Source organism: Chrysemys picta, chromosome 14 (genome assembly GCF_011386835.1).
Source record: "Chrysemys picta bellii isolate R12L10 chromosome 14, ASM1138683v2, whole genome shotgun sequence".
Lineage (NCBI taxonomy): Eukaryota > Metazoa > Chordata > Testudines > Emydidae > Chrysemys > Chrysemys picta.
Window position 1 is genome coordinate 1,482,801 of NC_088804.1, and position 14,452 is coordinate 1,497,252.

General features: G+C 44.0%; 1 protein-coding gene across 3 annotated transcripts in view; it reads left to right on the plus strand.

The window, feature by feature from the left end:
* The window catches only part of GLG1 (golgi glycoprotein 1), a 169,329-nt gene that overhangs the window by 132,036 nt on the left and 22,841 nt on the right, over positions 1 to 14,452 (plus strand). For all 3 annotated transcript variants that reach the window (XM_042856480.2, XM_005279468.5, XM_042856481.2), the window contains 9 exons: positions 2,300 to 2,421; positions 3,195 to 3,296; positions 5,099 to 5,255; positions 7,379 to 7,516; positions 9,286 to 9,372; positions 10,356 to 10,418; positions 11,394 to 11,507; positions 13,332 to 13,420; positions 14,321 to 14,438. In XM_042856480.2, coding sequence (XP_042712414.1) covers positions 2,300 to 2,421; positions 3,195 to 3,296; positions 5,099 to 5,255; positions 7,379 to 7,516; positions 9,286 to 9,372; positions 10,356 to 10,418; positions 11,394 to 11,507; positions 13,332 to 13,420; positions 14,321 to 14,438 — 990 coding nt within the window. The remainder of the gene's footprint in view (positions 1 to 2,299; positions 2,422 to 3,194; positions 3,297 to 5,098; positions 5,256 to 7,378; positions 7,517 to 9,285; positions 9,373 to 10,355; positions 10,419 to 11,393; positions 11,508 to 13,331; positions 13,421 to 14,320; positions 14,439 to 14,452) is intronic.

The window sequence follows — 14,452 nt, forward strand, 5'->3', positions numbered from 1 at the left end:
ATTAGGTTAGTCAGGCATGACTTGCCCTTGCTGAATCCATGCTGACTGTTCCTGTCACTTTCCTCTCCTCTAAGTGTTTCATAATTGATTCCGTGAGGACCTGCTCCATGATTTTTCCAGGGACTGAGGTGAGGCTGACTGGCCTGTAGTTCCCCGGATCCTCCCTCTTCCCTCTTTTAAAGATGGGCACTACATTAGCCTTTTTCAAGTCATCCGGGACCTCCCCGGATCGCCATGAGTTTTCAAAGATAATGGCCAATGGCTCTACAATCACATCCGCCAACTCCTTTAGCACCCTCGGATGCAGCACATCCAGCCCCATGGACTTGTGCTCATCCAGTTTTTCTAAATAGTCCCGAACCGCTTCTTTCTCCACAGAGGGCTGGTCACCTCCTCCCCATACTGTGCTGCCCAGTCCAGCAGTCTGGGAGCTGACCTTGTTTGTGAAGACAGAGGCAAAAAAATCATTGAGTACATTAGCTTTTTCCACATCCTCTGTCGCTGGGTTGCCTCCCTCATTCAGTAAGGGGCCCACACTTTCCTTGACTTTCTTCTTGTTGCTAACATACCTGAAGAAACCCTTCTTGTTACTCTTAACATCTCTTGCTAGCTGCAACTCCAAGTGTGATTTGGCCTTCCTGATTTCACTCCTGCACGCCTGAGCAATGTTTTTATACTCCTCCCTGGTCATTTGTCCAATCTTCCACTTCTTGTAAGCTTTTTTTTGTGTGTTTAAGATTAGCAAGGATTTCACTGTTAAGCCAAGCTTTTCCATATTTACTATTCTTTCTATACATTGGGATGGTTTCTTCCTGCAACCTCAATAAGGATTCTTTAAAATGCAGCCAGCTCTCCTGATTAAATACATGTTGAAATGGTTACACTTGAAATCCATCTGCCTATTCCAGTTTAAATTCACCAAAAATTAGGTAAATTAATTCGGTTTAACCCTTCAACAGACTAGACAGATGGACTAATGCTTTCTAACCTATATATCTAAGACTAGAAGCCCAAATATATATTTTGGCTCTTGGCTTATATACCACAACTGGAGAGTTTCAAGTTCCATCACTAGAGCCCTACCAGTTTCATGGCAGTGAAAAACATGTCACGGACCATGAAATAAGCCCTTCCCAATGAAATCTGATCTCCCTGAAATCAGCCAGGCTGGGGACAGACAGGACTTGTCCTTCCCCTGCACAGCTGTTACCGGAGCTGTTACCTCCACATGTACCACCCTCACTTGTGCGCTGCAGCAGCCCCAGAGCTGGGATCCGGACTTCCACCCCCCGGCTCCTGCCCAGGCTTGGGGCACCTGAGCTTGGGGCTGCTGCCACTGGCTGTAGCTCCTGCTGGGGCTCCGGACTTCTGCTCACTCGCTGCTCTTCCCCCCTCCCCCACCTCCCGTGGCTCCTGCCTGGCCTTTGGACCCTGGGCTGGGGGCTGCCACCCCTCGTGGCTCCTGCCCAGGCTCAGGGACCTGTGCTCGGGGCTTTCGCTTCCCACAGCTCTTGCCTGAGCTCCAAGCTGGGCTCTGAAGGCAGCACAGAAGTGAGTATAGCAATCCTGCAGCCCCTCTGCAACAGTTTTGGGACCCAATATAATCACCATTTGGATCAGGACCCCCATGGTTACAACACTGTAAACATCTGAAATCAACCAATTTTAAGACCCTGTGGCTTTGAAATTGAACCATAATTTGGTAGGGCCCGATCCATCACACAGCAATTAGTGGGTGACCTCTTATAAATGCTGAAAACCAAATCTTTACTCTAAAAGCTCTTAGAGTGAGATGGGAAATTACTGCTTTATAAACAGAGCTTTGAGTCAAATATTTATACAGTGTATGCGTGTACCCCACCATCACCATCCATTTGGTTCATTATTTCCAAACAATAAGCAGAATAGTTCCAATTCATGGAACCATGGAGTAAGATCTTTTCCTGTTTACTGTCCTTGGTTCACTTGAGAATGTGTACAGAGGCTTCCGTTACTATCCAGTTAGAAACTTGATTTTGAGAAGTGTTTCAGTTAAAAGCCATTTACTCAGATGCACAGATTTGGGCTTTTTCTTGGGAAAGGGTACATTATGTAACTTTAATGGGAATAAGGGAAAAACCTTCCTTCTCTAAAGCATTCTGCACTGTCAGTTGCTAAAATGAGCAACTGTCAAATAGGTGTGGTGTTTATTACAAGGCAGTTAGCATTGTGGAATTGCCAGCTAGAAGATAGGACCACTCTGACATTGATCTCCCATGCTGGCTAAGCTATTTTCCTGTCTCCAATTCCTTTCTTCCAGCTTCAAACTCTGATTCAAGAGACTGACCCTGGTGCAGATTACCGCATTGACAGAGCTTTGAATGAGGCTTGTGAATCAGTAATACAGACGGCTTGCAAACACATACGATCTGGAGATCCAATGTAAGTGGATTTTTCATAGTCACACTGTACTTTACACGTGCCCAGTAGCAACAGTAGAGTTCACGTGAGTAACCAAAATAGATATTAACCAGTTTAAAAAGGAAGACGCCCAAGCAATCAAGAGCATATACCAGCAATTTATATAGCAACTGGAAGTGGGATCCAATCTGCAAGCAGCTCTTGCTGTAGATAGTGCTGAATGTTTTTGTTCTAGGACTAGCATGGCATTAACAAGGGTTGTCTAGCTTTATTAGTTGTAGGTTGAAATTGTATCATTTGGTGTGCTTTCTTCTGTTGTTACACGGACCTTCAGTGTGTCATTTTTCTAATGAGAAATGCAGTAAAAAAGGTATCAAAAGGTTTTTTTGAAAGATGAGAGAAGGAAATCCATATTGCAGAGACAACTGTCCTATTTATACCCTCTTCTGAGCCTATTTTTATTTATATATTAAAATATGATGCTTTTGCCTGATTTAACTGTGAGCACATTTGAGTCTAGTTCATATACACAGTGGAATTTAACACAGCGCACATGGCAGTGTAACTATTTTGATTTATTCCTTTTTTTAGGTAGAATGTTGTTAAAAAAAAAAAAAAAAAAAACCCTCTATGATGTGACTTACACCTCTTGCCAGCCAAAATTTTTCTATAGAAAGGTAGATCTGCTGCGTATAGAGTTTGAATCAGTACAGTGACTGGTGTATGTGGTGGACCCACAGCACGGCCTGTCTCCTTTCTCATTTTCTTCGCTCCTGTTTCCCTTCTGTTCCCAGGATTCTGTCGTGCCTTATGGAGCACTTGTACACTGAGAAGATGGTAGAGGACTGTGAGCACAGGCTCCTGGAGCTCCAGTACTTTATTTCTCGTGATTGGAAGTGAGTACCATAAAACAGAGGGTTTAATTTTTCTCCCTGTTAAGCACATCAGCTGTGCCAGATAAGCAACCCCCTGTACACCAGCACTTCTTTCTGTTGCTCAACTGGAGATACTTTATGTTTATGCCGTGGAGACTTGGCTCCTCATCTCTCTGTCCAGTGCCTTGGAAGCCAAATCTGCTGTGGGGCTGGTGTTGATACAGAGCTAGAGAGTCAACTTTCCAACCTGTGTCCTTATTTAGAGTTCTGAGACTTGAGAGGAGGGAAGGCATGTGCACAATTATAAGCAGTTCATTGCCTGCGTTTCAGATAAAGATTACGTGCTCAGTAGATGGGAATGATCTTTAGTAGTGATGCGTGGGTGTTCTTTTAAAAATCTTGCTATTCAGTATAGGGAGGATTCACTATTTCTGTAAGAGGTTTCCTATTCTTTTATGGAACCTGGAATGTTTCCATTCCTGCCTTGTTTCACCCCCAAAATCCTTGTAAACCCTGTCTTTCCGGCCAGTGTGGACTAGGTGGAATTCCCTTTAGACCGTCACTGCCTTTTTATTTGGCCAGAGTATCTCCAGTGATGGACACACACATTTCATTTCCCTCCTTTCCCTGCCTCCTTTGGTGGCTGCATTTATTGCCTGAGCCACACTTCCAGCAGGGAATCACTTGTTTGAACCAAGCCACTTGATTAAACTACAGAATTTTTCCTTCTGTTGACTCAGGCGTATTTAACCCTCATGCTGTTTGTACAAAGATCATTCTAACTCAAATCCTAAGTGGACAGATGGTGCCCAGCCTTTCATGTTTATAACCACCATTCCCTTGAGTTGGCTAATGAAGCTGCACTGTAATTCCCTAGGAGTGCAGGCAGAATGGAAATCTTGCATGATTTATTTTTCTTATTGCTTCTCAAAAGCAAGTGTTTGCAGAACTGTTTTGTCTACAAATCTCCTCCTCCTCCCTGCCCTTCTGAAAATGCCATGAAGGCCTGGGGCTATTTATAAACCTCACCACTAAACCTCTCTCCCACTACATTTCCATTCCAGAAGGCTCACAGTACCAACCCCTCATTTTGGCGTAATACAATTAAACATTTCCTCCCAAGAGCAGATTCCATGTGTGCAAAGCGGGGACACTGAGGCTTCACTTCGCCCTGTCACCCCAAATCTGAACTGACTGTAGTTAACTGGAACTAAATCTGCCTCCTGTAAAACTGAGACTTATTTCAAAATGGAAATAACGGTACTGGCGTTGGAGGTGCTCTTTAGGCAAATCTAGTGAGTACTCAGCTTCACTTTATCACCTGGCCCGCTGTCATGCTACCTCAGGGAGCTGATTTTCTCAGATTTTGAGCACTAAACATTGCCAGGCCTGGTCAGCATTGGGATGGGAGGTCTTGAGGGAAAACAGGGGTGCTTCAGGAGATTAATTCAGTGACTCTTCCTTATGAGTCAGTACTAGAGCAATCCCCTTACATGTTATGGGAGACTGTGCTGCTGGAAGTGGCCACTTTTGGGAGAAGATCTAAAATCAAGATCCGGATTACCTGTAGACACCAGTGATGCCAGAGCATTTGTTGCAAGAGTAAGGACTTGATTCCAGATTGAGTTATACAGTCTGCCAGCCTGTTGCTTTGGTTGGTTACAGAGTTCTCATGCTTTGCTGTGATCAGTTAATAGTGGATCTGTCCACTTCATAAGCATTTCTGTGGTTTCTGTATCTAAAAATATATAAAGCCTTTGATAGGTGTTGGGGTGTGAAAGGCTCTGTGGTAATGATGTTGACTTCCTTTTTTTCTTCTACAGATTGGATCCAGTCCTTTATCGCAAGTGTCAGGGAGATGCTTCTCGACTCTGTCATACCCATGGCTGGAATGAGACTACTAGTGACCTGATGCCTACAGGGGCTGTCTTTTCCTGCTTGTACAGACATGCCTACCGCACGGAGGAGCAGGGAAGGAGGGTATGCACTCAGTATTAACTTTTCATTCTCTTCAATGGTGATCTGTCAGAGTTGGATGCTTGTTCAGTTATCAGTCATGTTGCATTGACAGTCAGTACTACTGAAAACTAGTTAGAAAAGGCAGTTTCTGCGGATATTTATTGCATCAATGCAAAGATCCCTTACCAGCTGTGTTCCTCCATGGACGTACCATTAGAACTTCAGTGGAAAGAAGAGAAATGTGGTGTCTTACCAGTGGAATTGCCACCTTGAGGCATTTGTTCAAGGAGTTGCAGCAAAGCTTGAGATCCAAGAGTCCTGTGTTTAAATCTGTGCATAGACGCTATGTAAAGGCCTCTAGGAAATCATTTGACTGCCATGTGCTCCAGCCACTTAGCTGCCAAATTGCTTTTATACAAAAAGTCCCTCTGTCATAAAGGCCAGGCTATTCTCAAATTTAAGACCGGAGTCAGTTCAGAGCAACTTCCTTTGGTTTACATAATCTATTAAGAAGCTCTGTGTAGTGACTATTCTTTTAGCCCTGGGTAGCAGAAACCATAAAAAGAACAGGAGTACTTGTGGCACCTTAGAGACTAACAAATTTATTAGAATTAAAATTATATTATATTATTAATATAATTTATTAGTCTCTAAGGTGCCACAAGTACTCCTGTTCTTTTTGCGGATACAGACTAACACGGCTGCTACTCAGAAACCATAATGCATTTCCCAGTAAAACTTAATGACTAGAACACAGTAAAGATTTGACTTACTGCACTGGTGCTTGCCTCCTTGGATATGTGATTCAGAAACCTTTTACTGTTGTTTAGTGAGTTCTTGTGCTGAGTTTGCTGCCCTCTAGTGTCTTTGTTGGGGGACACAGCCTCTCTTGGAAACATTTCGGTGCTCAAAGTTCCATTTGCTTCTTTGATGGTTGCACTGTCAGATGCAGTTCCAGTGAGCTTTGGTGGGATTATGCAATGATCTTGCTTACAAAATGATTCTCTAGAGCCTGATGTAAATTGTCTTATGATGGGGAGGTCAAATATTGATCAAAAGTTCCTTCCTTGTAGGGAATGAGTCTTTTATTCGATGGTTTCCAGTTCAGCCTTTTAGTGCCATGAGCTGAACTTCTCATTGTAATGCATTTTACATTAGTGCTAACCGCAGGAATTCCAGGCCCACTGCAAATGATCTAGCAGTTATGGAAGAAAAGTTCTTTATATGTGGAGAGCAGGTGTGTCATCTTGCAATTTAGTGTTAATGAAAGACTGATCCCACTGATTAGAGCTGTACTTTGCCCACAATACTTGCCTATATAAATATCCCACCTGATATTTACCTAATTTCCAATAAGTGGTGCTCACAATATTCTATGTAACTTTCAATACTCCGTGCTGTTCCAGGTTTAAGACCTGATAGAACTCTGCCAATGCATCTCACACCTGAGTTGCAGCATATCCTGCTATTTCAGTACTGCAGCCCCCCAGTCCACACCAGCATCACCATCTGCTGTTGCAGTCCTGAACCCTTCCACAATTGTGCCTCTACTTCAGTCTTGACATCAGCATCCTTGTTATGTTAATATAGGACTCACCTAAAGGAAGTGACAGGACACATTGTACAAGGATATGGGCTGTCCTTCATAAACTGATGTCACCACTGAGTTATGAGTGTCTCCAGATTCATATGTAGTCCTCGAGAATAGAAGACCTCTTTTCATATGTAATGCAGCGGTGTCCTGTTTGCCAACTTAGAGGCCTGTTCTGGTATTTAGTTCCAAAGCCAAGAGAATGTTAGCTTCCAGTAAAATGTTCGTTGCTGAATACTACATGCAACAAAGACCACAGAACAAAGTATCCATCCATACCCCCCTATGTTCTTCAAGCAATGAGGAAAGCCAGAATTGAGGATACCTTTGGAGCTCAGACCACCTGGCTGATAGAAGCCAAACTTATCCTTGGGCTGATGCTCTCCATATGTAGGAGAGAATGATCTACTCTTACCAGAGGTTAGGAAGAAGAGAAATTTCTTGTTACTTTCCATGGCACATCATTTATTAGTAACTGAACAAATCATTTGCTATGTAGTAGGTCAGAGCCGCATATTTGTCCCTTTTAAACAGTTCTCTGTTCCCCATTTAGCTGTCACGAGAGTGCAGAGCAGAAGTACAACGAATCCTTCACCAGCGTGCAATGGATGTGAAGCTGGATCCAGCGCTCCAGGACAAGTGCATGATCGACTTGGGAAAATGGTGCAGTGAAAAAACAGAGACAGGACAGGTACTGTGAATTGCTGTATGGCAGTCACTCCGATTGCAAATGCCTTTTTGTGTGGGGATGAGGGAAACCCTTTGTTGCTGGCAGGTGTTGATTCTTTATGTTCATAGCTTATAGTTTATTAAAATTAGTAAATCCCCCGGCACTTTAATAAATAAAATATATAATAGGCAAAAAGACATGGGTAGTAATGTCTGTCTGTGAAGAAGAAACTACACAGCTATGGAAGTTGCCTTGTAGAAGAGATATGAAGTGATAGCTAACACTGTGGGCTCTCCTTTGATACAGCAACTATCTTTTTTTCAACTCATATTTGTAATATCCTGTTACAAACTTGACATTTATTTTCCCCATAAACTTTGTCCCATTTCCGTTTGGCAAATATTGACATGCTTCCTGTGTTTGAAAAGAGCTGAAATTAACATCTGCTGCTCTTTAACAAGACTCCAACAGATAGTTCTTTCATATTAAATCATTGTGCACTAGCATAGCTCTGGGGAGAGAGCTGTTAATTAGTGTATGCAAAAGAGAGCACCTCACTCATTTTTTTTGAAGTGTTTCTCACTGGTAGGTTTTGGTATCATAAGTGTTGGAATTAAGGGTTCTGGGGATGCTGCCACACCCACTGGCTTGAAGTGATTTCCTCATACTGGGATTACAGTTTGGTTCAATTGCACTCAGCACCCCCACTATACAAATTGTTCCAGCACCCTTGTTTGGTAGTTTGGGATGTTCGTCCCTGTATGAAGGTTACCCTTAGCAAGCTAAGAGCAAACCATCAGACAAAATATTCCAGCATGTGGTGTTCCATCCTAAGGGCATTCCCAGTCACTGCTGATAGTGTCTATAACTTGATGTATGCCAAAAATTAAAACTAAATTTGAAAATTCAGACAGAGGTGCTTACATTTTATGTTCAAAATGTGATTAGCGTTTTAAAAAAAATAGTATTTTTCCACTTGAAAATAAGACCAAGTGGACAGAGGCACATTTTCATCCAGAGAGGTTTTCCCTTCAAAGCAGAAAAATGCAAAATATCCAAAGTTCAGAATTGTTCTTGGATTCAAGACCATTTGCATTGAAAACATGAAAATCTTGTCTTCCGGGTGGTGACAAAACTTCAATCAAAATAAACATTTTTCATCATTTTCATCTCGCTCATTGGCTGTGGGAGGCAGCTTGATCTAGAACAGTAAAGGGTTTGGGGTTGGAAGTTTGAGTTCCGCTGCTGTGTCCCCCCTCGTGCAAATCACTTCCACTGTGTGCCTCATCTTACCCTGTCTATAAAGCATCAAGGCCAGTGTCCCCATCACCTATGAATTTACTAAGGAATGAGCAGGGAAGCCACCGGATGGTTAGTGGAAGCACCAAAAGAGCAAGAAACTTGAAACATAAAACGAACATGGAAAATCTTTAAGTATAATCTCATCCCAAATTAAAACTAACGAGCAGACTTCCTGAGGAAGGCCATGTGTTGGGGATAGGAAAGAAAAGCATGGGGTCCACCAGTCCTGCAAGACTGGCTCCAAGCTACTTTATAGCTGAGGCCCTTCGTCCAGCATAACACCTTGTTGGTCTTGCAACCTTGAGTTGAGCTGAACAACTGGAACTTTTCTGAGGCAGTGTTTAGTTCTCAGAAAGCAGGCAGAGGTAGGGCATAGTGAACATTAGGGATCCTTTGCTTGCTAAGATGTTGTATGTATCATTTCTCTGGCACAGGGCTCTGAATTTTCAGTATCTTGTCAGATATTAAGATGACTTGTGTTTCTGTAGGAACTTGAATGCCTCCAGGACCATCTTGATGACTTAGTGGTTGATTGCAGAGACATAGTTGGAAACCTTACTGAGTTGGAGTCTGAGGTAAGCAGTTTTCAGCCTGGCGCAAAGGGAAGAGTCTGTAACAAAGCATATTCAGCTGCCCTCATGCCAATCCTGGGAAAAATATAATATATATAGCATTTCTGTGGTGGGTTCCTGATATATCATCAACCCACCACAGAAATGCAACTATCTTTGAGGTAAAGCAAGTCATCCCGTGTCAGTACTGCACAAGTTTTTGTAGGGAAATGAAATAACAGTTGGGATATGAGATGGGCTGAGTGCAGGCACCACAATGAATGTGGCCAGAGTACTGGGGCTAACACCTGTACTCTTGCAGAAAGGAACACAAGATCTGTAATGATCAAAATATGCTCAGGAGCTCATTTTGCTCTTCTCTGAAAGCAGTTGCAGCAGCAAACAGCACCTGCCTAATGTTTTGCTGGAGGCAATGTTAGGTAGTGAGTGGTGGGAAGAGCATCATCAATGGAGTCAGCAGCACCACTTCTTGCAGCAGTCCAGGTTTTCATTGCGTGCCTTTCCATCTAATCATTGGCTCTGTTTTACATCCGACAAGCTCTCTGCTCTAGGGGCTGTTTCCTTCCCACACTTCCAACGCATTTTGCTGAAAATGGGCACTAATCTCCAGCTGTCTAGGTTGCTGTGTGGCACCTATCACTGTAATATCTCTGGAATGAGTTCCTCCTAGTGAGACTGAGCTGGCTGAATTATCTGAGTGGTAAGGGCTTCTCCAGCTCTGTGGAGAGCTGTTCTGCTCCAAGCCCACAACCTGAAAGGCTCTCCCATCATTCACCACACACTTGGCTGGAGCATGCAGTGTGACTGCCAATGCCAAAGGGCGAAACTCTCTGGATTTCATCTAAACGAAATACCATAAACTCAGGTGGACAGCTTGACTTGGAGCACAATTTTCAGAACCTTTAATGTATGAACAGAGCCTTTCCCTTATGGCTGTTTACTGTGCAGTTGTTACCGAAGCTGAATGTTGCATGTCTCTTCTGCAGGATATTCAGATTGAAGCCTTGCTGATGAGAGCATGTGAGCCCATCATTCAGACGTTCTGTCATGTAAGTTCTTCGTGATAATCTGGGAATGCTAGGGAAATGAGTATGTTGGAAAGGTTGGAATTTTCATTGTTCAAGCATCATTGGAAGTACCAGACCCAGGCATCAGAATGAATGCTAATATAAATGAGTGCAATTAGTGATGTTTGTATGCCGCATGTTTGTTTTGCCTAAGGATAAAAGCTAGGAGAACACCCAAACCCTGTGTGTGGTGCCAGAATTGCAGCCTGGGATATATTACCTTACAATAATTTAATGATCTAGGACTAGGTAACCATTTTCAGCCCGTGTGTGTGTACAGCGGCGTCATAAATACACAGCTCTGAACCCTAGTCAGATTGTTCACAGAATTAAAAAACAGGCAAGACAGATGAATTGTATGTCTAATAGCCAGCTGAATCCCAAGGCTCTTAATTCCATCAAGGGCTTCTGCTATTATTATAAGCCTTGTCACAGGAGTTAGGACCTCTCGATGAAATTGCCCTGTAATTCAAAATATTACTGTTTATATTCGGTCAGAACCCCAGTTCCGCAGTAGCAGACCCCCCAGTGGCGCCGCTCCCTTTCTGACACTCTTGCAGCCGCTCATCTTTACTGCATCACTCTGTGGTATTGATTAGTCACACTTTCTGATAAGCAGGTAGCGTCACATCTGTTAGTTACAAAGTTCTTATCGTGGATGTCGGTGTTGGCTGGATGTGTGTGTGTGCTCATGCTGCTTTGAGAGCACTCCACTCTCAGATGTGTGACTAAGTATCTACAGAGGGATTAATGTTAATTAATCCACACAGGGTCACATAATGAGCTCAAGTTCAAAGTAGAGAACAGTGCTGTTAATTTCACTGCATTGAATTCTTAGTGGTGGTCATGTCATTTGCTTGTCTGGTTGATTTATAAAAAGCATGGTGGAATGGGAATGTTTTCAAGAGGGTAACCCATTCTGAAGTGGGGGTAACAACCTGTCCCTCCTTCCTTCAGGAGATGGCAGATAACCAGATAGACTCTGGGGACTTGATGGAATGTTTGATTCAGAACAAGCACCAGAAGGAGATGAATGAGAAGTGCGCCATTGGAGTCACCCACTTCCAGCTGGTGAGCAAATAATCTGCCTCCACACACCGTATACCTTGTAATATCTCACTTTGTCCAGGGAGAAGTGGGTAGGAGACTTCTGATCATGATCCTCTCCATGATCCAAGACCCAGTCCAGCTCTTGTGAATTCACTTCATAAGTCTGATCCCTTATTTCATGTCCCTATTTGTACATCTAGTCATAAACTTTCACTTTTGAATGTTAGCTCTAATTCCGTTGATGACCCTTCCCTGTCTCTCTTTGAGGCAGGGCCCAATGCATTCTGCAGCACAGTTGGAACAAATTCTGTGGCAATATTAATACGTTATGTCTCCATGAAATACCTAGCATTCCCATCCCTCCCACACCTATCCACACGCAATTGTGGCTCTTGGTGGAAAACATGGATTGATAATTTGGCAATGATTACTTTCAGCAATGATTTTTTCACTCTGTGCTCCAGACGGCTCGGCTCCGTGGGCTTCAGCAGTTACAATGTTGTTTGAGCAGCCTGGCTCAGAATTCCTTTGTCCTGCCCTGTGCGTGACAGGGAAGTAGGGAGCTTGTAGACAACTGCTGTGGTGATTCTTCTCAGCTCCCTAGGCTTTGGGTACAACTCTGTTCTCTAGGCAGCCTAGCTGCCCGGTTTACACATCTGGCTCCCGGACTGCTGTTGATTCTAGCTGCAGTTCCCTGTCTGTAGCAAAAATAATTCTGTGGTATCCAGAGTCCATGGGGCCCCAGGTGAGAGAACTAGGGCAGCTCTCACCTCTGAGCTGTTGTTTCAGGCTCTTTTCAGTGACAATGGCTTGCACTTAGTACATGTTTGAGGTGATCTTCCCAACTGTCAGGGCTAGAAACTTACCTTTTAAACAGTGAAAGCTGAGATACTGGAGCTAAATTCTGGGTGAATTCTACAATCGCCGAATACTTGGGTCCCTGATATCTCTTGGGCCTTCATGATGGTTGAAAGTCAGCTCTCCGCTTTCCTTGCCACCTGCTTAACCCTCCATCAGTGCAGTTCTGATGTTTATGGATCGTGATCAGGCTAGGTTGCGTGTATGTTGCTGGTGATGAGTAAGGCTACAATGTAGTCACGGAATCTGTGACTTCCAGCAACCTCTTTGACTTCAGCCTGCAGCGGTCAGGAGCTTCAGGCTCCCCCGCCACCTGTGGGGGCCTGGAGCTGCAGGTTACCCCCCGCTGCCTCTGGCGGCCCCCACAGCTCCTGGGCGGTGGGGGGGACCCCTTAGAGCTCCCAGTCACAGCGGGCCCGTGGAACTGTGGGTGGCGGGGGTACCCCACAGCCTCTGCACAGCTGCCCTGCTTCAGGCAGTGTGGGGACCCACTGATCCCCATTTTGTCAGGGATCTTTTTAGTAAAAGAAAAATTCACGGAAGCTGTGACCTGTCTGTGACTTCGGTGGATTTTTCGTTTTTGTCCATGAGTTTTACTAAAAATATCCCATACAAAATCTTAGCCTTAGTGATGAGTAGTAAACAGGGGCAGCTGCCCCAGGAAAGCTTGAGCCTGCCGCAAATCTTGTTAGGCAAATTAGGAGGTTGCTCTTCCAAGCCTGTCACTCCTGGAGACTCCTTCTGTAGTGAGGATGCCTTGAGATTGTGGTTAACATTGTTTGAGGCATGGGGGTAGGGGTGAAGAGGAGAAATTGGCCAGAGGGGGCCCATGCTTCTGGTCAGTGGAATTGCATCAGGTACACAACGTATTGACTCTGTCTTAGAGCATGGCAATTCAGGTGCTATGGAATACGCTGTTTCAAGCAAGCCTAGTGTCTCATCTTATTTTGATATACTCCTTTTAATGTCTGCTTCTTTTTCACTTAGGTTCAAATGAAGGATTTCAGATTCTCATACAAATTTAAAATGGCTTGCAAGGAGGATGTGCTGAAACTTTGCCCCAACATCAAAAAAAAGTATGTAGCAACTGAGTGACTAGAAGCACGTAATGAAGTCCTCTAACAACATTCCTTTGCCTCTGTTGCCAGAAGCGTTAGCCTGCCCCAGTGAAAATCGCTGTTTCTGTTAAGCTTTCCTTGACTGTATGCGGCAAACATTTACAATGGAGGAGGTTCCTCTTTAGGAAAATACTTCTTCTGCCTTAGTTGCAAATTTCTAATTTTGCTGTTCTCTTCAATGGCCGTAAGAATAGGCAGACACCCCAGAATTTTAAAGCACTTACATTATCCATTGTTCTGTGCTACTCTTGAGATGTAGGAGACAGTGTTGATTAGCTGATGAAGGAAGAAGCTCCACAAATTTTCAGCAGGTTTGTTCTCTTCAGAAGAAAAAAGTTTTAATGGCCTAATATGATCTACGAACAATTGATAAAAATGTGAATTGGGACACAAGCTCAGGCTTACCATATGCCTTATGCAGCATATGGTAGGTGGCGTAGTCACTCGTCCTCTAGTGCTCATGTGCTTACTTTGAAGACCAGACCCCTGACATTGGGAGTGGGATTTTCAAAAGCACCTACATGATTTGGGAGCACAAGTCCCAGGTTTTTAGTGGGATTTTACACAAGTCCCCCTGTGCTTGCATTTATAGAGTCCTGTACAGAACCAAGCTGCTGAGTCTGGATTTGGGATTAGAAATCCTCAAATTGTCTGTTTTAATCTGCAGTCCAGTTGCACTCTCATCTGATTGTGCCTGGGCTAGATCTGCCTTCTGATCAAATGCACAGGCATTCCTGAGTGTCCTAGGTTACTAAGCTTCTTGGTGACATGGTGTCCGAACGCTAGCCCTTTGGCCTGGTGTACAAGGCCAAGAAATGAGTTGGCATGATAAAGAGGGGCCTGTTTCCTTTTCTGCAGGGTGGATGTGGTGATCTGTCTAAGCACTACGGTGCGCAATGACACGCTGCAGGATGCCAGGGAGCAGAGAGTGTCTCTGAAGTGCCGCAAACAGCTGCGCGTTGAGGAGCTAGAGATGGTAAGTATGCATGG